Source organism: Poecilia reticulata, linkage group LG19, assembly GCF_000633615.1.
Source record: "Poecilia reticulata strain Guanapo linkage group LG19, Guppy_female_1.0+MT, whole genome shotgun sequence".
Taxonomy (NCBI): Eukaryota; Metazoa; Chordata; class Actinopteri; order Cyprinodontiformes; family Poeciliidae; genus Poecilia; species Poecilia reticulata.
This window is the reverse complement of record NC_024349.1, coordinates 14,174,106-14,197,027: the sequence shown is the minus strand read 5'-3', so window position 1 is coordinate 14,197,027 and position 22,922 is coordinate 14,174,106. Positions and strand designations below refer to the sequence as shown.

General features: G+C 37.8%; 1 protein-coding gene across 2 annotated transcripts; it reads left to right on the top strand.

The window, feature by feature from the left end:
• The first annotated feature begins 1,564 nt into the window (after nucleotides 1–1,564).
• On the top strand, nucleotides 1,565–13,062 carry grb7 (growth factor receptor bound protein 7). 2 transcript variants are annotated; one of them, XM_008437197.2, is made up of 15 exons: nucleotides 1,565–1,715; nucleotides 3,440–3,593; nucleotides 4,149–4,266; nucleotides 6,776–6,932; nucleotides 7,015–7,136; nucleotides 8,522–8,596; nucleotides 8,889–9,020; nucleotides 9,131–9,238; nucleotides 9,885–9,983; nucleotides 10,079–10,144; nucleotides 10,260–10,376; nucleotides 10,799–10,856; nucleotides 10,943–11,030; nucleotides 11,803–11,896; nucleotides 11,979–13,062. In XM_008437197.2, the coding sequence occupies exons 2-15, from the start codon at nucleotides 3,472–3,474 to the stop codon at nucleotides 12,123–12,125; spliced, it is 1,503 nt and encodes a 500-aa protein (XP_008435419.1). In that variant the 5' UTR covers nucleotides 1,565–1,715; nucleotides 3,440–3,471; the 3' UTR covers nucleotides 12,126–13,062. The 2 variants fall into 2 exon arrangements, with proteins under 2 accessions (XP_008435419.1, XP_008435418.1); XM_008437196.2 differs by having other exon boundaries at nucleotides 1,565–1,748.
• Nucleotides 13,063–22,922: the final 9,860 nt, after the last annotated feature.

Here is a 22,922-nt window from a genome sequence, read left to right as displayed (position 1 = left end):
AATCTCTATTTTTAAGTATAAAAAGGGGTTAAGTCATATTTTGGAATGAATATAAAGTGGTTTATATATGCTTGAATGTTTGCTTCATTCTCAATTTTACAACACATTTTCTGACAAGTACCTGATTTTTGTCGGCTAAGCCACTTAAATCTCATCTATAAATCAAGACTTAAATGTTTTTCAACTCAGTCTTCGAGCCAATCCAGTTTCTACATATTTGACAGTTTTACTTTCAAACATTAACTTTTTTTTCTACAGATTTTTGAGCAATGCATAAATCTTTCAACACGAATTTAAGAAACAACTGTAAAGGTAAACGCCGCATCAGCCTGAAAAGTTTGTCCATGTATTTATGAATTACTGACTTATTTCTTGCTCTTGAAATGATTCCCTTTTTCCGCTTTTTTTTTTTTTACTGCTTGCTGAAATAATCACCTAACTCCACACCTGTGTTGTTTACCATTTAAATTTTGATTTCAATAGTAGTTCCCAATTATCTTTGCTTTTTTATTTTAGATTAAAATCTCAGCAATATTCTTTATAGCTAGTTTTCAACAAACCAGACAAAACCAAAACACAAAGGTTATTCAAACATACCTCAGTATATGACTGAAAAGTGCTTTGTCCTCCCACAGCAGTCTGTGAATATGTAACCTAAATAGGACCACTGGTTAACATTTACAAAAAACTACTTTTAACTACTGAAGAAACAAGCCACTCAATTGTTTCCGTTTTGCTCCAACATCTAGGAGGAGACAAAGGAACATCTTTGTAGAAATATAAGTTTCCTGAACCTCATAGAAATTCTGATATCCTTTCCTGCTAACAGCTAACATCATGATCTTCAATAACTCTGGAGTTACAACAACATTTAATTTCCCTTTGGGATTAATGAAGTATTTTTGAATTTTGAATATTGATTTTGACGTGACAGTGAACATAGTGTTTATTTTTTAGAAATAAAACCCACAACACGTGACAGTAGTAAAATATAAGTCATCTAAACATCTACAACAAATAATAATTTAAAAAAAATCAAGCAGTCCTCACACAGAAATTAATTTCATTCTCATTAATCAGATTTTGTTCATTGTCTCGTCTGTACTGATGACATGGCCTCATAATTTCACGGCGATTAAATATTTAATGAGCCATTTACCTTTCAAAATACTTTCATACAAGAACAGCAACATTCCTTTATCTATCTTCACAGTGAGGCAGTTGCAACAACTGCCCCTGCGTTTGTGTTGGGGCGAGATTCTGGGTTCAGTACCAGTCTGTGGTCTTTATATGATAAGTCGATATATTTTTATTTTTTTAATGGAGGGCAGTGGTTGAATTAGTTCAGAGTCAAAGAAAGGCCCATATTTTCACCAGGTTATACTGTATGAAAGAAAAAAAAACAACAAACAGGTTTACACTGTGATGAGTAGAAAACAACAACAACAACTAAGAAATCAAGTGGTTTCATCGAACCAAGTGGCCTCATCGACGGAAGAAGGCGCGGCCTACCGGCTGCCATACGCGGCTTGCTGTCCTCACCCACCTGTCGGGCAGGCCCCGCCCACTCTGACGTCTTGGCGCACGCTGCTGTCACGGCATCAACTTTTTTTTTTTGCCCACGTCTGAAAAAGAAACGCTGTATTTTGAACTCTGAGGAACGGACTCAACATGGAAGAAACCCACCAAGAAGACGCCGCATTCGGTATGAGCAGGTAGGGGCTCGTGTGGGACACCGCGGGTTACAGGTAAGGTCCAGCTTGAGCCTCTTTGTCCTGAGTTTCGAACTGAGAGTTGGCGCCGTAATGTCACTTTAATGGGCATTTTAGCACAGTGTGAGTTTAAGCTACGTCAGGAAGTTAGACGTTAACGTAATCTAGCGTTTCTCATCAGTCACAGGGTTTAGGTTGAACTTGTAATTGTATTTTTTAATACCGGATAGTAGTGTTCTCTGGGGGGGTTCCCAAGCTACATGACTGGATCATAAAACCTGTTCTCAAGTGTTTATACACATGAAAAGGCTGCAAACTGAATGCTTCAGTTTAATTTAAGGAATTGGTAATACATAGCAATCTTGAATCTTTTTTAAAGAAAACACCTTTAACGGTATAACCCTCTAAAATTGAAAAAGCAGGTAATATTTAATGGCAATTAGTCACTCAGTGTCTTACTATGTGGAAATCCGGGGAGCACATATAAAAGCAACCTAATGCCATTCAGTAAATTCCAAAAAACAGCCATTAGGATTATTCAGAAAATAGGGATTTGCGAGCACACAAACACATTGCATTGAAACTTTATGATTTGGTTGAATACAAAACTACACAATTTATGTTCAAAGCAACTCCAAAGAAATTTTGAGAATCCAGAGAACATAGCTCCACAAGGTAAAGTAAGTAAAATGATAGATTATTCAATGTAAAAATCATTCTTGCATGTAAACAAGATTTCTTATTTTCTTTGGATTATGGTAATTGAACAGTTTTTTTTTCGCAGTGAATTTATTAATTATGATTTTATTCATTTAGTATGTTCTGTATTCATAATGTTGAAATGTTCTCAATAAATGTGTGTTTTCCTACTGTATATTCTGATGCAAACAAACCTTTCGGACTTGGGACATTTCAAACAGCTAAGCTCTAAACGGAGACGGAAGAGTTAAATCAACAACTCGGATTCAATTTTTAAGCCTGTTAAGTAAAAAAGACTTTGAACATTTCTTAGACTTTGCATACGAGTCTTCCAGTTCATCAAAAATGTTCTGAACTGAGCTGAAGAGTGTCGGTAACAGAAGGAAAAAATAATAATTCTTTGACTCATTTAAGCAAAAACTTTAGAACAAGACATGATTATGTTGTACAATTCCCCTCTGAAAGCGGTTTAATTATATTTTCTGTAACAGTAAAGGCCCAGAGATAAGGTTTTACAGTGTGTACATGTTTACATACTTAGCTTGTGCACGACTTCTGGGGTTGTCTTGTGTGTTTGTGGAAAATCAGGCTCAGATTTTTCTATGGTTCGCTGCCACGTGAGTCTATTTTGAGAGACGAAAATACTAACCTGAGCCGTGCTGTTGTTCCTGTTGAGCCTGAGATTTACTGTCTTTTATTGTCCTGGTTTCGCTATCAGCTACAACAAGCATGATCGATGCCAACCAGTCTCGCGAATGTCTCGGACGGATTAGCACAAAATAATTTGTGTTTTTTTTTTTGTTTTCTTCTTTTTTTTTTTTTCAGAGTTACATCATGGGAGAAATCCCATAACAAAAATCCATTGACAGATTTTTGATAATGTGTAGATTAAAGTGTTGTTGTCAGAGTATTCTTGTTAGTATTCTAAAAGCAAGAATAACAAGCTCTTCAAGGTCAAAGGAGCATTTCACGCTTCCTCCGTTGCATGTGGATCTCCATCGGATCTAACACTCTGATTTCCCCCTCAGATTCCTCGAGGAAATCTTTTGAGGGCTCCACGATGAAGGATTCATCAGACGAGGAGGAGGTGTCGCTGGGCTGCTCCACTTTAACCCTGAGTCCTCTCGTACCTGAGTCACCGCCTCTCCGCCGCTCCCAGCCCATCTCAATTAGCACAAACAGGTACGACCGGCAGCCACAGACGCTCAAAAGCAGCACATACAACAGAATCAGCTGTGAGTCACTGGGCTTCTGGAGGAAATCCTGGTGCTCACTTAACTGTAGGTCAGCTGACGGTTGAACAAGAGATTATGACATGCGGAGGTGTTAGTTTTAAGGACGACAAGTTGAGGCTGAGCTGTTGAACTTTAAAAAAAAAAAAAATTTTATGATTTTTTTTTTTTTGGAGAACAGGATGTGCACATTACTGAAAATCAGGGAAATGGAAATCAGACATTGCTTTTGAATTCAACAGAATTAACAAAACATAAAACAAACAAAACAGGACTGGACAAAAACGATAACACCTGTGTCTAAATGTCATTTGTTTCATTTTTTTCAATCACACTAATTCTGTAGCTGTCAGAGTTGGTTCAGCATCTTAATATCACTTTTGTCAGTTTAACATTTTTTCAGTGACCACCGTGGGTTTTTCAGTCATTAACACATTTTTTTCCACATGTGTAATTTACTAACAGATGTTTCCTTTTATTAATTTTGTCATTCTGTTTCTTTTAGGAAGAAAGGAAGTGAAATTTTGTCTTCCTCTGAGTCCCCCATTCCAAACCCCTTTCCAGAGCTGTGCAATCTTTCATTGCTCAGCAGCTCGCTTCCATCAGAATCAAGTGACAAATTTGTGAGTATTTTTAGGTCACAAATCATATGAAATTGTTCTCTGATGACCCCTAATTTTGCCTCTCTCCAACAACCAATGAAAAATACATAAAATTCTGGAGGGGGATAAAATGCAGTCACAACCCACAAAATGCCTGGGTCCTATTTCTACTCTCAGCCAGCAGGGGGCACCAACTCTAGCAATGACATCATATGCGTAAAAGCAACAAAAACATCTCGAATGGCTTAAAACACCAACACTCTGAGATATAAAACGACATACATCCTTATATCTACTGATTTAAAAACAAATGCTCCTTGCATTAATTAGAAATAGTGACATTTCCTAATCCGCTTTCTAAATCCTATCGATCCCATTGTTACAGCTCAGGCCAGCGAGTGCCTCAAGTAAATGTGTCCTCTTCACATGCAACAACTTTCTGTTCAAAACAGAAAGTTGATTAGTCGGTTGTTGAACTTTATTGCTGAACTTTATTACTGACACAAAGTTGCGTCTGTGATAACTGTGATTGACGAGGAAGGCTAACTTTTCACGCAATCTGTGTCACATCTTGACACACTGCCAGATTCAGCTTGTCTGTAATATTTATGCATGTCAGTGTGCAACGGTTGCCAAGGCTGAGTTGTTTTTATCTGTTTGTTGTTTTAAATAAACAGACTGATGCGCAGATTGGGTCGTTTTAGGATCTTGTTCGGTTCAATTAAAAAAAAAAAAAACCTTATTTTACTTAACTAATAAATGTTGTTATGACGCATATTAATTCAAATTATTTCATTTAATTCAACCTTCTTTATAGTATTGGGCCTTGTTGGTGTAATTTAGTGAAAAAGGAATACAAAGACTGGAAATGGTGCTGTTATTGATGTCACTGTATAGCTAAGACATGCTTATGCTACGTATGAGTCAACACTGGATTAGTTTGAATATGGCTGTGATATTTAACTTAGTCAAGTAACTCATTAGGTTTACTGCTTTTTAAAAAAAAAATCAGTCCTATGAAATATGCAAATTTGCAAACATATCACTGTGTGTATAAAGAATCTATGCACTTATTTGATCATATTCCTGAGATGTTTTACTTCCCAAATGTGGCTTTTATTCTTTTAAACTAAGTTCACACATATCGTTTATCAGTTTCTAATCATCTCCAGCCTCCTTTTTGTTGAACTGCTCAGAAAAAAAGGTCGTTTGAAGATAACTCAATAGGCAGAGATGACCAAAGAAAGATGGAGGAAGTCCTCTTGAATCACATTAACCCTCTGAACCTCTTCTGTCAATATGAGATTTTGTGCAGAAGTCTGACAACAGAGCTTTCAGGACCTTTAATAACACGGCACACACAGATATTTCTCCCACTGCACTTCTTGTCGTTGCCCTGCAGCGGTTTCCATAACTGTAACTGAAGCTGGGGTTGACGTTTGATCCTTGGAACAGGATCAAACTGTCTTAAGGATCGGACCGACATCGTCTGGGGTTTTTAACATTCAATCAGTGTTTCTGTGTGTTGTTGCTGTATTAACAACCACATTGTGTGCAGTAATTCTTGAATCTGTGGCCTAATGTCCCTTTGTTAGAACCAGAATTTGTTTTGAGGAAGTGAAGTGAGTCAGAGTGCAGGGAAATATCTCCATAGAAAGCTCTGTTGTTCTCCCATAATCCTCTCGAGTTGATATGCAGTAATTATTGCTGCCTAACTGACTCCAGCGCTCACTCAGTCAGCCTGTTTTCATTTGTTGACATGTTCCTGGTCAGGCAGGTTGTCTTCATTTTGCTTGGAAACCTGTTGCCGGATGCAGCCAGTGTCTCGCCTGCTCAAATAATAATCCAGCCGGTTTGATGACCCGCGCACAGTTGATCTCTTGTCTACGTGAACAGCTGCTTCTCGGTCCAGACGGATGCAGTGAAGGTTTTAGCTTTTTAACCTCGGGGAAGAGGGAGGTGTTTTCTGCCCTAAAGTTTAAGGCCAGGTCACTCTGAAATTAGAAACCAATTAAAACTTCTCCTTGAGCTTTGAAGCTTATTGGACACAACGTTTTGGACCTTTGTGTGAACTTAGAAGGTTCTTTGTGTCACAATTTGGGTTTTAATCTGAGGTTTTGGGAATCGTTTGACCCGGTATCAATCAGTGTGTAATCCAGAAGAAAAGCAAAGGAGTTACAGACAAGATAATCACTTGCAAACTGGACCACTGGAGTTTTAGGCTTTCAGGTGCTTATATATTTGAGCATTTTCATGGCTGTTATTAACCATGTGGGGTCTGTCTTCTCTCTCTTTTTTTTTTAATCTCAGCTACAGTTATTTATTTATTTCACACTTAAAGACTATAACTACTCTTAGGGAAAATTTAGTTATATTTTTTAGCTAATTTTCTCTCCATTTGAGGGGAAAAACGTACTTCTATCCTAACAAGAAAGCAGAAATCCTTAAATTAATAACAATCTCTGGTTTGTTTAAAGTGGGCCACAGTGTCTCCTTTTAATTGGAGGGATTGTTGTGCATTTCCCCTCAGGTGATTAAAGTCTATGGAGATGAGAGCGCCTATAAGACCATACTGATTGGTCGCCAAGCAACAGCCAGAGAAGTGTGCCAGCTGTTGGTCCAGTCAGCTCACTGCAGCGATGAGGACAACTGGGCGCTTCTCGAGATCTATCCTACTCTGGGCCTCGGTAAACCTAAGATGGTTCACTACACAATCGCCACTGAGTAACAAGACTGGTTTGGTTTACATCTTCATCCCGATGTCTTCAGAGAGATGTCTGGAGGACCACGAGGTCGTGCTGGAGGTTCAGGCCACCTGGTCTGAGAAGGTTGAGGCGAGATTCATGTTCTCCAAAAACTATGACAAGCATGAGTTCTTCCATATACATTGGGTATGTAAAGCCTTCATTCACGAGTGGCAGGTTAAGTTCTGTGTTAACAGACTGAGTGAAGGCCTCAGACAGTTCCTCATGTTGGTCGCAGACTGGCATCTGTGCACTTGCAGCATTTAAAACTGTTTAATTGAATGGGCTTCCCATAGGTGTCTATGGTGAGCCAACACTGCCTTTGTGCCTCCAGATGATACAAAGCCTTTTAATGTGGTGTGGTTTGAAACATGTGCAAAGCTCTAAAAATATGTATATATATATTCCTATAGAAAAATATCTTACAGAAAATTTTAGGAACATTTTTTACACATTTTCACAGTGGGTGTTAAAAGGTTTGGAGCCTTTAAGGTGACATGGGTAAAAAAAAAAAAAAGATTTCTTGTGCACACCAGATGCTTTCTTGAGAAATTAGACATATACGAGTTATTTTGACTTATTTTGATGTTCTCAGATATATTTTGTGCCTTTAGGAAAATAATACAAGAATTTCTGCACACATTGTCCTTCCAGTTTTTCTCAATTCAGCAGAGCTGGAAATTGACACATGTATAATTGTGAGTTTATTGCAAATTGTCCACAACACGTATTCAAAAACATTGGATTTAAGTGACCAACTCTCACCTGTGGGTGGCAGTATTTCTTACTTCTAATACACTGCTACCTCAGCCTTAGTTGATGTCAAGTTATTGTTCAAGATCGATACGGACAGTAACCAAAATCAAGCTATTAAAGTTAATTAAAGAAAAAAGATTTGATTGTCCATTCTGCCTGCCTTTTGTCCATCCATCCATCCATTTTCTTCCGCTTATCCGGGGTCGGGTCGCGGGGGCAGCAGCTTCAGAAAGGAGGCCCAGACTTCCCTCTCCCCAGCCACTTCTTCCAGCTCCTCCGGGGGAATCCCAAGGCGTTCCCAGGCCAGCCGAGAGACGTAATCCCTCCAGCGTGTCCTGGGTCTTCCCCGAGGCCTCCTCCCGTGCCTTTTGTGTTTTTCTCATATTGTTTTTTGTCTATATGTAGATTTTGGAAGGGGCTCAATGAAGCAAAAAAAAAAAAAAAAAAAAAAAAAAAATCAAAATTTTTTGCAAATAATTTTAAAGTAACACCAGAAATTTTGTGATTGTGAAATCCTGGAGGAACTGTGGCCTGAGGTGAGAATTGCTTCGTTGACTACTAAGAGCATTTGGCACGCACAAGATTCACCCCAAGCACTGAATGTGTCTATTAAGGATTTATCCGAACCACTTGCAACAATTCTGAAATAATGAATATTTTTCAACCAAAAAGGTTGAAAATTTGCAGTCCTAATAATAATGGTTTTTGTTTTTTTAACACAGTTTTGTAAATCCGTAAGATAAATTTACTTGAAGTTCTTGTGATTCATCTTGCAGCGCTTCTTTGCAAATGCAATGATCTCGGACAGCGAGGATCCCGTGAAGAAGATGACATCGACGGTGTTCATTCGGGTAAAACAACAACAATTTTGTGTGCAAGACTTTTTTTTTAATATATTGTGTAATATAAAAAATGTAAGATATGAAACAGCAAAATCTTTTCTAACAGAATAGTATAACAAGAAAATCTATTATTTATTCTGTAAAAGTGGTTGAATGTTTCAAGAAAATTTGCTGAATAAATACTAAGCTAGCAAAAAGTTTTGAAGAAATATCATAAAGGCCTACTGAAAAGCAAAAGCTGCAGTCTGACCAGCTGAAAGTTAAAGACAGAAACAGAACTTGAATTGTGTTACCTCAACAGGAGCTGACCTCAAATGGGAGATCTCCTCAAATCAAGGGCTTTTTCAACTTAAAGGGATACTTTAAGACGTCTTGGAAGAAGATGTTCTTCACCCTCCGACGGTCTGGTCTTTACATATCCACCAAGAAAACAGTTAGGGAAACTTCTCATGTTATCTCCAGAACTTTATTTGTTGCTGAGATTGTAAATTGTCACAGAGGGCTTCTTTAACTTTTGTTCTACAATCTGTGTTTGGGATTTAGGATTATCAGGATCTAAAAGAATTCGCCAATCTAAGTGTTTCAAACGTTTACAAAGTGGTTGATGGCAAACAATATGGAGCTCCTACTGAATTCAACTTCTGCATCAAGGTAAAACAGATTTTGCTTTGTTTTTGCCATTTCAACTAAGAATTCAATTGTGATCTTTTAGAGTAATGACTAGACCATTATAAATAAGTGCTGTTTGTCGTGCTATCCCTCCTGTGGCTAAAACCTTTGTATTTAAAACTTTGACCTTTGTAACTGTCCACAAACGACTGCATCATCACCATAAGTCTAACAAATTACATCATGTGTGAATAGTGAATAAAGGTGCAAACTGAAAAGCAGTGGGCCTAATGTAGACTGTTGCGGTGCACCAACATTAATGCCTGTTCTGGAGATTGTTTTTCAACTGTGCAAACAAATAGTTTGGTGTTATTAATATATCCTATTAATAGTTTAATTGTTTGCTACACAGAGTGATTTAAAAACTCACAGCTCAATGCATAAATCTCTTTTTAGCTTTTAAATGTTATTTCTTAGTAAAGAAATTACTGGTGGAGCTGGAAAATCGTAGAAAACTAAATCAAAACATGCGAAGCTATCGATAGTGAATTGTCAAACTCGTATTTCCTTCCTTGTAAAGGTGCAGCTTAATCGGTAAAAACAAAAAAGTAACATAATATTTATATCCATGATGAATATTCGTAAACCTCAGATGCCAGATGTATGTTTTGTTTCTGTGTTTGCTCAGCCTACCAAGAGTCAAGGCCAAGTTAAGGATTTAAAGATCATGTGTGCCGAGACTGAAGAGATGCGAAAAATGTGGATTTGTGCTTTCAGATTGTTCAAGGTACATGTTCATCACATTTAAACATTTTTAATATTATTTTACCAAATTACAGACAGGAATACTGAATAACATTATCTGTGTTTTTGTGTTTTCAGTGTGGTAGGCAGATTAAGCTAAACTATAATGCGATATCAGAGTCCAAGTTGGCTCCACAAATCCCGGTAAGCCCAAAGCTCACGGAGAGCAAAGTCAGTTTATCTCGCAAGATGGAACATTGTGATTGACCCTGTCATTTCGGCACGCGGCTTACGTCAACTGTACATGTGCTGTTTGCAGTCAAAGTCAGAGAATAGCCTGGTGGCGATGGACTTCACAGGTAAAGCTGGAGGGCGCGTGATTGCAAACCCGACAGAGGCTCAGAACGCAGAGCAGGAGGAAGCACAGGCCTGGAGGGTGAGGTTGCAGCATTGCCACGTTTGAAGACGTTTCTAACTGCCACGCTGTTTCCAGCGCAGTCGGTGTCTACTTCTTGGGTTACGTTAAACACATGCGTCAGACGATCAAGTTGACAAAAACCTTTGCTTTTATAGAGGTTCTGATACAATTTTTTTGTGCAACATGTATCTTTTTGTTTTTGTTAATCCGAGGTTAGATTTCATGGATTTTGATGCTGACAAAGAGCAGTTGCATCTTATTTTATTCTAATCCATAAAGCTCAAGAATTTTCTTCAGTCTCTTTATTTGAAATGTTCTTTACAGATAAAGTTGTTTTTTTTTTGTAAAGAAGCCACAATGCATCAACTTAAATTACCTATGTAGAGAGGAGAAATGACGTGACATTTACTGACCTTTGTCTGATGCTTCTTTTCTGACAGAAGAGAGAGACCTTAAGGTTCTGCCAGTCCAACACGAACTCTGAGTCTCAGGATTTCTGTAAGCCAACATGAGATTAAAGAGAAAGAGGGTGAAAATCCACACGTAACTGAATAATATGCCAATGTCTTTTTCTTTGCTCATAGCCGTTCACGAGACCCACCCGTGGTTTTATGGTGGTTTAACCAGAACTGAAGCAGAGAAGCTGATAGAGAAGCAGGGGCTGGTAGATGGGTGAGGACCACCAGAGTGAATGACTTTTTTTTCTGGTTTTCAATTAGAAATTATGCTTAAAATCTTGTTGGTACAACTGAAATGTTTTTTTTATCATTATTGATTCGGCTGCCTATATGTTCTTCTTTGGAGTTTTAGTTGCTGGTTGAATTCAAGTCTGGCTGTGAAAATAAATAAAAAAATAATATAGTTTTCAAAACCCTTTACAAATAAAATTTGAAAGTGTGGTGTGGAATAAAGTGCACCTATATTCAGTCCACCCTTTAACTAATAACCTCAAGTAAAACAAAGGGCAAATATCCTTTGTTGTTTCAGGAATACAGTTTTGAAGAGCCAGGATTGGGTATAAAATAATGTCCAGCGTTTTAGACCTCTGACATAGCACCGGTTTATTAAGTGTGTTGCAGCTGCAGACCTACAAAGCCACATAAACTGACAGGCTGGGTCAAGGAGAGTATTAATCAGAGAAACAGCTAAAAGTTCCTAATGCAGATTCACATTCAAAATTGTGCCTAGTACATATTTTCGACAGTGCAGTTGTGCACCATGCATTATGTTGTGTTGGGCTATTCCAGAGAGCCCCAATGATATTCATAACTTGCGTAAGTCCGGAAAAACCTTCTCCTAAATTGAATTTTGTACAATTATCTTTTCACCATGTTACTGATGTTTATATAATGTATGCTATAAGTCAAAAACTTGAGCATTTTATATTTTGACATAACGGTTTTATCTCATTGGAGGTATTTTTAACACGTGTCTTGATCTCCAGGATGTTCCTGATGCGTAGAAGCCAGCAGCATGAGAACTGCTTTGTGCTGTCGTTGTGTCATGAGCTGAAGGTCAAACACTTTATCGTGATCCCGGTGAGTTCCCCATGCTCTTTCTGACGGGGGTCTTTTAATCTCCCAAAAATGCCACTGACTTAATTCGGCCGCATCTCTGCAGGTTTTGGAGGATGGAAAAAAGTACCTCACTTTAGACGACGGCAAGACTCGGTTCATCGACCTCCTGCAGCTGGTGGAGTTTCACCAAATCAACAAGGGCGCCCTGCCTGTGTGCCTCACACGCCCCTGCATCTGTGTGCCGCTGTGAACTCCCTCTGCTCTCTGGAGCGCTTCATCTCACAACGATATCCATCAAGGAAACAGATCATCCCTGTGAGATGAAGCTGTCAGAGCTGTGGGCATGAGTATGAACCAGAGATGAAGCATTTCATCCGCTCCTCCCCACTTTGTTTTTTTTTTTTTTTTTTTTTTTTCCCACAACATGGGTCTGCACAGACACCGGCTGGTTTTTATTTTAATTAATGAGCAGCCGTCCCCATAGAGACATCTTAATTAGCCGTGTTGGACAGGCTTTCAGCGCTATGAGGGGAGTGTTTGGAGAAGATGGAGTGTGAACTTTACTTTCATTCAGTGCCACACTGTTGCTGTGATAAAGAGCTGAGCAGCTTTACATGACTAGGAGCTTCAGACACCCCTGAATGCATCTCCATCAGAGAACTGTGGACGACAGAGGGCGCTCCGAATACGAGTGGGTTTCCTTGGTTGTGCAAATCAAAAAGGAAGAAACTAGTGTTGCAGTCATGTAGCATATAAGCTCCAGTGATGGATTTTTTTAAATTGCACTTTAGGGCTTTAACAGGATCAAAATTAATTCAATAAAAAAAATTTATGAGCTGCACTGATTTATGCTGTTATAAAAGCTTAGGATCCAGAAAGTTGAGAATTTCTCAATGCTAACGCCACAGAAAGACCATTAAATTACCTCAGGTAAAGACACTCAGGGATGACTTTTTAAAAAATATATATAAATACATGTCTGTAGCTCTTAAAAATATATATTCATTTTCTGCAAAGGTATTCTGAAAAACCATCTTTATACAGTGTTGGCATTTCTACAGAAATGTGCTAAAATGTGTGTTTTAAATAAGTGTCTTTAGGATTAACATAATATTCATGATAAGCTGTAATTTTCCAGAAGAAACATGTATGTGCCAGTAAAATAAAGAAAATACTTTTTGATTTGATTTAATTTTTCAGTCCGTTTTAGTTTTGCTGCTACAGCTACCCAAGTCAAATTTTTATTCTGCCCTTTTTTTATTCATCCATCTTTTCTTTTGCTAATGTAAAAGCCCACTTCTTTATATTACAAACCGTTACTTTCCTAAAATAATGGCCCGAGACAATTTTTTTTTTTTTTTTCCAAAAGCGATTTTGGCACAAAAAAGAAAAGAAAAATCATTTTTGAGTCAGAATTCAGAAACTATGCCTATTTAAGAAGCTTTTATTGGTATTTTCTATGCAGTTTGCTTCTGTGTCTTTATTGAACAAAACACATCGGTGGTGTGGGATGCCTGTCAGAAAAATATGCCTTATGCAATTAAAATTTTAGGGGTCCCTTTACACTTGATTAAGACCACGCTGCAATATCCACTGGCAATTTGAGCTATAAATCAATCGTTGTGGTATAAATGAGAATGTAATGAAAGCTTTTATTGCTCCAAACTGGCCTGCCTTTAAAAGGAAACCAGCCTGTGAAGCTGTTGCTGGAGCGCCATGAAAGGCTGCCCTCTGGGTTCTTGTGCTCGGATCAAACATCCTCTGTGTGATGCTGATTTTTTTTTCTTCTTCTTCTTTTCTGACCTGCTATATCTGTCCATGCGCGCGTGGTTAAATACCAGCGTGCTCTGAGCGACCCTTCCCTCTAGCCCTCTGTGAATCCGTCGCTATGGCAACAAATTTTCCTCCATCGGCCTCGATGGGCAGGTAAATTAGAGGGTAAACGAGACAGAGGGGAGACGGGTCAGAAAGGCTTCAAAGGGAGCTCTGTCAGTGCGCTGCTACACAATTAGTGATGCATAATGACTGATTTAATTTGTGCAAAAGAGCTCTTTGAATATGACCTTCGTCTGCTGAAACGAATACAAATTCAACAAAAGGAGATAAAAGCGTAATTTTATAATCCTCGAGTGTCTTCTCAGGAGGTGAAGTCCAGTTTTGATTATATTTCAAGAGTCAAATACTGACAGAATTAGTGTAAGAAATCCCCATAGTGGTCTTTAAAGAATGGGGTTTGGAGTGTGTTTCTAAATGACATAACTTCATTATTAAAAACATACCGATGTGGAAAATACGGGGAGGTTGATGCAAAAATCGATTTTGACTTTAGCATTTTAATTATATACATTCAAAGTCTATCATTATGTCTGTTTTGTTCAGATGTCTTCACATATACAAGTTCCAGAGGTAACAAGTTCGGGACATAAATTTACTGAAATGTCCTCCTTTCCACCTCTACCAATGTAATAAATAGTTGAGCTTACCCAAAAGTTTCCTTTCAGTGCCATACGATCAAGAAGCATTCTTATCAGATGTCTAGTCCACCTCAGCTCACTCATTTTGATGTTGAAGCACTCATCTTATCTGAAAGGCTATAGTCACCTGGATGGGAAAGTTAGAGTTTCAGATGTTTGTTTTTGGAATCTTGTTCCTTATTCATCATGACAACATATTTGACACTAAATCAAGAGATTTACCTTTTGGCTGATCTGCTTTTGCTCCAAAACAAAGTCTACTCCAATGGTGTCTGATGTCGTTTAGATTTTTCCTTGGTTCAACTCATCTGAATGAAATAAGTCATTAACAGTTCCAGACATACTCGGAACTGTATGGATCTTGAACATGCAAGGTGGGCTGCACAGTGGTGCAGTTGGTAGAGCTGTTGCCTTGCAGCAAAAAGGTTCTGGGTTTGATTCCCGTTCTGGGTTTGATTCCCGGCCCGGGGTCTTTCTGCATGGAGTTTGCATGTTCTCCCTGTGCATGCGTGGGTTCTCTCTGGTTACTCTGGCTTTCTCCCACAGTCCAAAMACATGACTGTCAGTTTAATGGGCCTCTCCAAATTCTTCCTAGATGTGAGTGTGTGTGTTGAAGGAGTTTGAGTTTAGCACTGAGCAGCTCTTCTGAAACATGGTTCTTAGCCGAAAACAGGAGATTGGCTATAACCAGATATGAATTCTCAGATTGGGACCTTGTCAGCAATTATACAAGTAGTCCAATCTGTCTAAGCAGAGCCTGTACTTTCACATTAAAAGCAGCAGTTGAGTTATTCAGTGACTGGATGAGGATTCTTCCTTCCTAGGTGCCAACTTTTGGAGCTTTACAAGAGGTCTTCTGCTTAACAATCAAGCAAACCACCTGCACTACTACACCACAAAATACGCTGAAGAAACAGCGCCTCCTAGAGACGCAATATGTAATGGTAGCAGAATTAGGTGGTGTTCTTGAAATATAAGAAATGGGGATTTTTTTTTGTTTGTTTCTACCATGCAGATATTTTGTGTTTGTATTATACAGAATACGAACATCAACAACAGCAACAACAAAACAAATGAGGTTAATTTTCCAAATCTTTTTTGACTGCTCATTTTGTTCAGTCATCACTGGTTTCTCCTGAAAAATTACAACTGACAGAGTGAACCCGCCCAGCGCAGTATCACCCAGTAACTCAAAATAAGCATCCACATTTTAGCAACGCCATTAACTACAGGTGTGTTGATTTCGTTTTTAAACTCTTTTGATTCTAGTGGCCTGTATGTATGTTTGTCAAAAGTGACTCCTGAAATTGTTTTCTGAGTTTCAGAAAATATTTATTATACAACATGTGACGTTATCCTGTCGTTTAGTTGGAGGACGAGAAGAGCAAGGAGAAAGATGGAGCATTAAAAATCGATCCAAAGGCCAATGGTAAGTTCGCCCGCTTTCAACATTGAATCTATTTTAACATTAACTTTGGCTTCATTTTTTAAAATCTAAGTGTATACATCTGTTACTAGAGACAAGATGCTGTAGGATATTAGAATTATGTGGAGGAACCAAGATTTTACCATTGTGTGTTTTAACTTGTGCTCTCTCAATTGATGATTCTTAAAGGTGTTTCACAATAATTGGAAACCAGCTACTGGTGCCTGTAGCTTCCTAAGAACAATCAGGTGTAATAATTTGGAACAATGCCCCATAAACTGACTAATGCAAGATATTTTTTGGGGAAAAAAAAAAAATCATTTTTCCTGTTAACCTTTTAACCTGATTATGAAGAAAGGTGTGAAACTACAATTTTTCATGCTATGCTTAAAATATCTGAGTAGTCGTACCTCAACACTTCAGTCTCCTGCTTTTGAATACATTTTCTTCCTTTGAGGTCAGTTGTCTCTTTATTCCTTCTTCAGGCTCTGTGGTTAGAGCGTGAAAAGACATTCAGTTAAGGTGAAGTGGAGCTTCAGAAGTGTCCGTTTTATAAAAAAAAATATAGACACATTAACTTTAAACCAGCCGTGCAAAGGGAAGAGCGCCGGTTATTTGCTGGGAAACGGCTGAGAGCTCCTCTGACCTCAGCAATGGACTGAAAGTCATAAACTGGACATGCACGCAAGGATCCATGCTGCTCGCTGGTCAACAAGCTCTAAGTCGAACATGTTTCTTTGGGGCTCTGCTGCTTTTTTTTTGTCACTGCTGCTGGGCTCATTTTTACCTGGTCAGCAAAAACTACACCTTTGTATAAAGATGTTCAAACATTTATTTAATAGTTCAGCAATTTAAGTTAAACAGATGGTGTTGCACTTCTGAAGAGCAAAATGGTACCATAACACATGCTAGAAGATTTTGTCATTGATGGAGATAAGAGGTTGAAGTCTTTATAGGTTTATTTTTGTATATGTTTTGTATTTATTGGAATCACACTTTTTTTTTGTGTGTGTGTCTTTGCAGTTTTTTCCGTTTCTTACGTGATGGAGCTGTCTGCTGCTGGAGGCGCCTTCAGACCATTCGTGGGTTTGTGCTCACAGCGGTAACGGAGCCATAATGGGACTATTTGTAAGTTGCTTCTTTTTAGGCAGTTAAAAATACACAGATCAGTCAGTCACTTAATTAGACACTCTTGCCTTCAAGTCATTATGTATATATGATTCACTTGTTTGCGGTTGAGTATTTATGGATTTTGTTTGTGGAACGCAACTCCAAATTATTGGTGGAAGATGTGCCCACTATTAGATTTTTTTTCTAACTCGTATCTAAAATAGTGGAAAGAAAATGCATCTTGGGAAGCTGAATTATCTCAGTTCTACCTGACTCGCTGTTGGTTGTCATAGCAGCCAATATAGCAGTGTTGTTCATTTTTCTTTGGTGCTGATTGGCTGTACCCCAAAGACCGGAAATAAGGAAGTGCTAAGATGATTTTCACTCTATGTATTGATGCATATTCAAACACAGGTATATTCTGTGTTTGAACTCAGTTTAATTACTAAATTGAAGAATTAGGAAATAATCATCAATCACATTTTTGTCTGGAGCTCAATGGATCACGAGGATGACGGTGGGAGGGATCAGCTCTCAACGACAGTAGGACTTTTTAGCTGAGCCCACCGTCTCCATCGTTAGCACTATGTGACGAGTGTCCAACTCTATTTAGTAAGAGACGGTTTTCTTCATGCTTGAGATGTCTCTCCTCTAACATTCATATTCAAATGACTGAATTACAGAGGACTGGTAATGAACAGTGATTTGAATTTGGCGTGTTGAACCAGGGGAAGATCCAAAACATTCAGGAAATCAGCCCTTATATATTGACTTTGTTGACGAGTTGAAATCCCGCTGTAAAAATGACTTGGAAAATCTAATTTATTCATTAAATGTTTGCAAGACTGTGATGTGATCAGGTGAAACTACAATCCTACATGCCTTAAACTCAGTTCTCATTGTCTGTAGGAAGAAATGCTGAATATGACCCAAAGAACACTTTAAGATCATGTATTGCCCAAGCTAGTCTCCTGACATCGGCCCTAATAAAGGTCTGTGGAAGAATCAGAATTGATCTGTTTTCCGACAACAAAAACACGTTTTTGCTGCATTTACATGCTCGCTGCAACAGACATCTGCATTTTCATATCTGTTGCAGTTTGTATTAAGCGTCCTGAATATTAAATATTGGTCTGTCTTTTAATTATAGATGAAATCACCCATTTTGAATGAGGTTTTTTGACTTGCTAATCCAGTTATCCATGCAGAATATTCCAATTAAATTGCCTTCATACAAGCTGTTGCTGCTGGAGCATATTATCGTTCCAAGGTTGAATTATCTGTTGTTTTAACAGGAGGATTTGAGCTCTCATACTAGAAATAATTATTGAAAAGAGGATTATTCCAGGTGCTCACTCGTCTTTTGCCTTGGCTGACTCAGTAAGTGCAGATCCCTGTCAGACAAACGTTCGACCAGGTGCACAGATTTATTTCCACGATAGTTTGTGGCAGTTCTTTGTTGTCAAACATTTGCGGCTGCTAATGTTGTTTGGAAAATGAATTGGAACGTAGAAATTTTGTGTGTGGAAAAATCGGCGATTAAAAAAAACAGAGGTATGTTGTAAAATGACCACAGCAGCACCAAAATTATTTACACGTATGGAGCAGGTTTATTATGCTTCCAAAAGCATCTCAGTTGTTGGGCATTTTCAGAAGATTTGGGATGTGATGCTGATCCTAGTGTATTTCATAGAAACCCAGGCGTCTACAAGACCATGGACCTGTTTAAAACAAACCTTGTTGGATCAGGCCCGCATTATGATTAACTGCATAAATACACTTTTTTTTTTTCCCATTTCATAGGCATTTGCTTTGGATTGCTTTGTCAAACCTGTAGCCTCTCAATACTTTTAGTGTGTAAATGTGTAAACTTTTTTGAGTGTATCTCGACAACAAAATATTCCGTATGGGTCCTCTGGCTCGGCATGCGCTTGAACTGAATGAATGCAGTTAGATGTGCTTTGAGCCGGCACACATGTGGAATACTTAGGATGTGACTAAAGTGTTGACCTACATAATGCTCTCTGTCAGGTTTAAAAAAAGTAGATGCACAATTGCTTGAAAAGCAAAGGAGAAAATAGTGTTTGAAGACGAAATAATAAGGCTTGTTTCCCAGCCCAGTGTACAAGTACAGATTGTAATGGTTACATGTTCAGGTTTCTGATGGTTATCACAGTTTTGAAAAACAAGCCTCATTGAAATTGCATTTTATTACCATATAAAAACCTCCCAATTTTTATTTTATTTAATTTTTTTTGTTTGGCCCTCAAGGACCATCCCAGATGCCTCACTACAAGCAGTAGGCGGTTAAAAGGATGTGGGTGTTTTTAACCATCAAAGAGCACAAAGCCCTATGTTATTTTGGACTTCACAAAGCCACAAGAAAGATGTTTTCATTATTAATATATTTAATTTTTGTCTTCAAGAGGAACAAAATTATACAAATGGTCATTAGGCAGCGCTAGCCGTCTTGCAGCTACATGGACCTTCACCATGATCTGATTGATCTGTTTAACTTCGCTCCAACTTGCCAGATTTTTAGCTTTGTACCTGTATGTTGTGTAGTTATGAACAGCAACATTTCTGCAGAGTGACACTTCCTGCAGACGTATTAAGATAAATATTTAAACTTATATCTACATTAAGTTTAAGTGAACCAAATGCACATTTTCCTCCCTTAAACACTGGGTGCCTTGTGTCTTCAGGGAGACGCCATTTAATAAATGTTGGATGACAAAGATCTTTTGTTATGTACTATTTGAAAAAAAAAACATTAGAAATTTTCTTAATGCTGGGTGCATTACATCACATGTAATGTGCCTGCTGTACTTTAAATAATCTGGAACATATTGTTTTGGTTTGTCATGTTTTTATAAGTTCAAAGTTGGTTTTGTTTATGGAAATAATTTCACTAAGACACAAGGTCATTTTGGTTCTTAAACCAAAATGCATAAAACATACATTGTAGAAGAGCTTCTGTATGTGTTGAGACTCTGTAGTTGAAGTGAATAATGTTATTAAAGCTACTGTATTTATAAGAAATAAAAATAACGGTAAAGATAATAGTGACTTTTAAGGTGAAGGAAAACTAATTAATGCTACTGACTGCACTCTGGAGTGCAGTAAGCTTAGTATTTTGTTCAAAACTGCTAATGTTAAATTTGTACACAGTAATCATTGTACTAAATTTTCATATTGCTACATTAACAGGCTAAAGTCATAACAAATGCCACTGCCATTTATAGCAGCAGGCATTTGAATAAAAACACCAGTTTCACACTGGTGATGTGACTCTTGCTTCCAGAAAGTTGCCCCTCATCAGCAACTAAACCAGTTTTATATTAAGTAGCTACAAGATACAATTGTAGATTATTTATTCAACGTTTCTGTTGTATAATTGCCTGATAAGTTTGGAACTTTGCCTCATCAGGGAAACAGAGTTGCTTAGTTTTAAAATTTGACATGCGAATTAAGAGTATGAATCTTGAGAAAATATATATTTTTTTAAATCTACATTTCATTAAATCTCTAAAAAAAATCAAGCAGAGAAATGTAAAATGAAAAGGAGAGAAAAACTTTACTTTTTTCCAACATAGTCTATATGTTTGGTTTATTTACCATATAAATATCTGCGACTACATTGCCGGAAATGGGTGACCTCATTCATTTATTTATATCTTCCATTCAGACTATTTTTTTTCTTCTTAAAAATGGATGTTATTTTGGTTGGCACCTGGTTGTTGCTGCACAGAACCCTACAGTTATCTTCATTAGCCCAGCTGCTGTCCACTGCCAATGTCCTCTCAGGTGACATGCAGCAGTTTACAAGGACATAGTCCTTTTGAAGTTCTTTGCACCTGTCTCTTCATCTGTTGCAGACTGTTGCTGGTGTTGTGCATGTGAGCTATGCGAGGTTAGAGTAAGTGCACATCAGCATCATCCTGATTCATTATTCACCTCCTCTGGCCAGATGGAGCAAGAGAGCAGCTGCTCCTCCTGACAGCAGTCAACACTGTGTCCATGAATGTGTAATTATCTCATCATCTGGCCGTCTTTTCTGTTTGCGCTCTGTATTTATTCCCTCTTTGCATTTCTTCTGTTCATCTGCTTTGCCTCATTCACTGAGACTTTTTCCCCTTCTTTTTTCACACTTAACTGTAAATATTCTGAAGTTTTATTGAAGGATACAAACAAAAATTGTTAAAAAGTTAAACAGACAGACTTTCTAAACGCATGTGGTGTTTTTCCCAATTTGAAACCTCCAATTATGTTTTTCTTACTTCTCCCTCTTTAGGATGCAATTTATGTCTTGCAGAGTTGGGAGTTGAAGTGCTTATTATCTCAGCACCTATAGAAGGATGAACAGAATAGTGCCTCAGACTGAACTTTTTAATGTGATTTTAGGGCAGAAAAAATAAGACTAGCTAAATGTTTTACTAATATATTCTTCTATTACCTTTAGTCTGCAATGTAGAGACAGTTGGCAGATTAAAGGCAAACTTTACAGAGGATATTTTTTCACAACAGAAATATCCACCCTCTCAAGTCCCAGTCAGTGCCATCTTTAATTTATTGCTTTATTTTATTTACCAGTAAGTCAGTTCAGGTCACCAAGCATCGTTCTGTCCACTTCACTTGCCTGTCAAAGTGCAGCATTGTGCTCATGTCTTATTTTTTTATTTATTTATTTTTTCGGTTTTGTTGCCCAACCATTTTCTTTCTTTTTGTCCTTGCTTTGTTTGGACGTTGGCATCTGTGTTTGTAGAGTTTAGAGAGCAAAATAGCTGGAAGTAATTAAATATTCATGGCTTTTTATTTGAAAATGTTTTTTTCATCGGGATTTCTGTGTAGTCTGGAAAATTTTGGAATTTGATTTAAGCCTTTTCCAGGTTGGGAGAAGTTTTTCTCTAGTTTATGCCAAAAAATGCATTTAATTCCCATTTATTTGTTGTTGTTCTGTTCGTCCATCCATTTACTTTGATCTGTTAATTCCTCTGTTATCCCTTCTTTAGTCCACCTATCCATTTGTTCAGTTTATCTTCCATTTATCCATTAATACTTTTTCCATTTATTCTTTAGTTCATCCTTCTATCAAGTCATATTTAAAAAAAAATTGGGTGTTCCAGTGAGGCTTGTTTGATTGAAAGTACCTTTTAAAAATGATCTTTAAGCAGGTAATTGACATACTTTTCACTAAACCCACATTTTACTGAAATAAATTCACCTTTTAATCATTTATTTAGTTGATTATGACTAATCATCTGTCCTGTTGTTCCTTTTTACGTCCGCCCATCTTTCGAGCAGATACAAATCTTTTTTCTATCTGTCCATTTTACCTTTTTAAGTTCTCTGGATATTATTTTGTAGGAACCTTGTATTTTTTATTTATTTTTTAACAAGAATCTTGTAGATGGGTCAGAATTCTTTTCTAAAATAAACTGTGACCGAATGATTCCTTACCTCTGCCCCTGTAGATCTCATTACCAGGTGTCATGGTGTGGACGACATACAGCTCCTCTGACCCTGAACAGTCATCGTGACAAGCCCTCTGTGTGTCATTAATTCATGGCCTTCAACTCTGGATTAAATTACAGTCGGCGCTAGGGCAGAAATTACTTTCAACAGTTTCTTTTTGAAGCAGGCAGACGCGCACCCTATTGGAGATTAGCTTAGTCTGCAGTGTTTCATCACACGTGCACAGTCAGCACCATTAAAGGTACCATGGAATTAGTAATTTATTACCGTCATTAGATTCGCATTTGTACGCAAGAAACATCTGCATCTTTTTTTTTTTCCCCGTGTGGACTTCCTTTTATAATTAAATAAATCGCAAAAAAGGCAACAAGTCCAAATAACGATGCCCCGAATACATGCTGCAGTGTGTTTTCCTAACAAAACCTTTGAGAACAAGAGTTAAATCCAATCTGTGTAATGACAAGATCAAAGGCAGCAGGGAGGAGGCGCAGGCCCTTTAAGAGAATCGGAACGGGGAGGGCTGTGCATTCATAAAAGATGAGTTTATTCAGTGGCCATGGTA

What these genes read in the sequence shown, in the direction of transcription:
- grb7 (XM_008437197.2), top strand. Translation starts at nt 3,472, where the DNA reads ATGAAGGATTCATCAGACGAGGAGGAGGTGTCGCTGGGCTGCTCCACT. An exon ending in AGTTCTTCCATATACATTGG is followed by an intron (nt 7,137 to 8,521) that starts GTATGTAAAGCC and finishes TTCATCTTGCAG; the next exon opens with CGCTTCTTTGCAAATGCAAT. An exon ending in GTGCTTTCAGATTGTTCAAG is followed by an intron (nt 9,984 to 10,078) that starts GTACATGTTCAT and finishes TTGTGTTTTCAG; the next exon opens with TGTGGTAGGCAGATTAAGCT.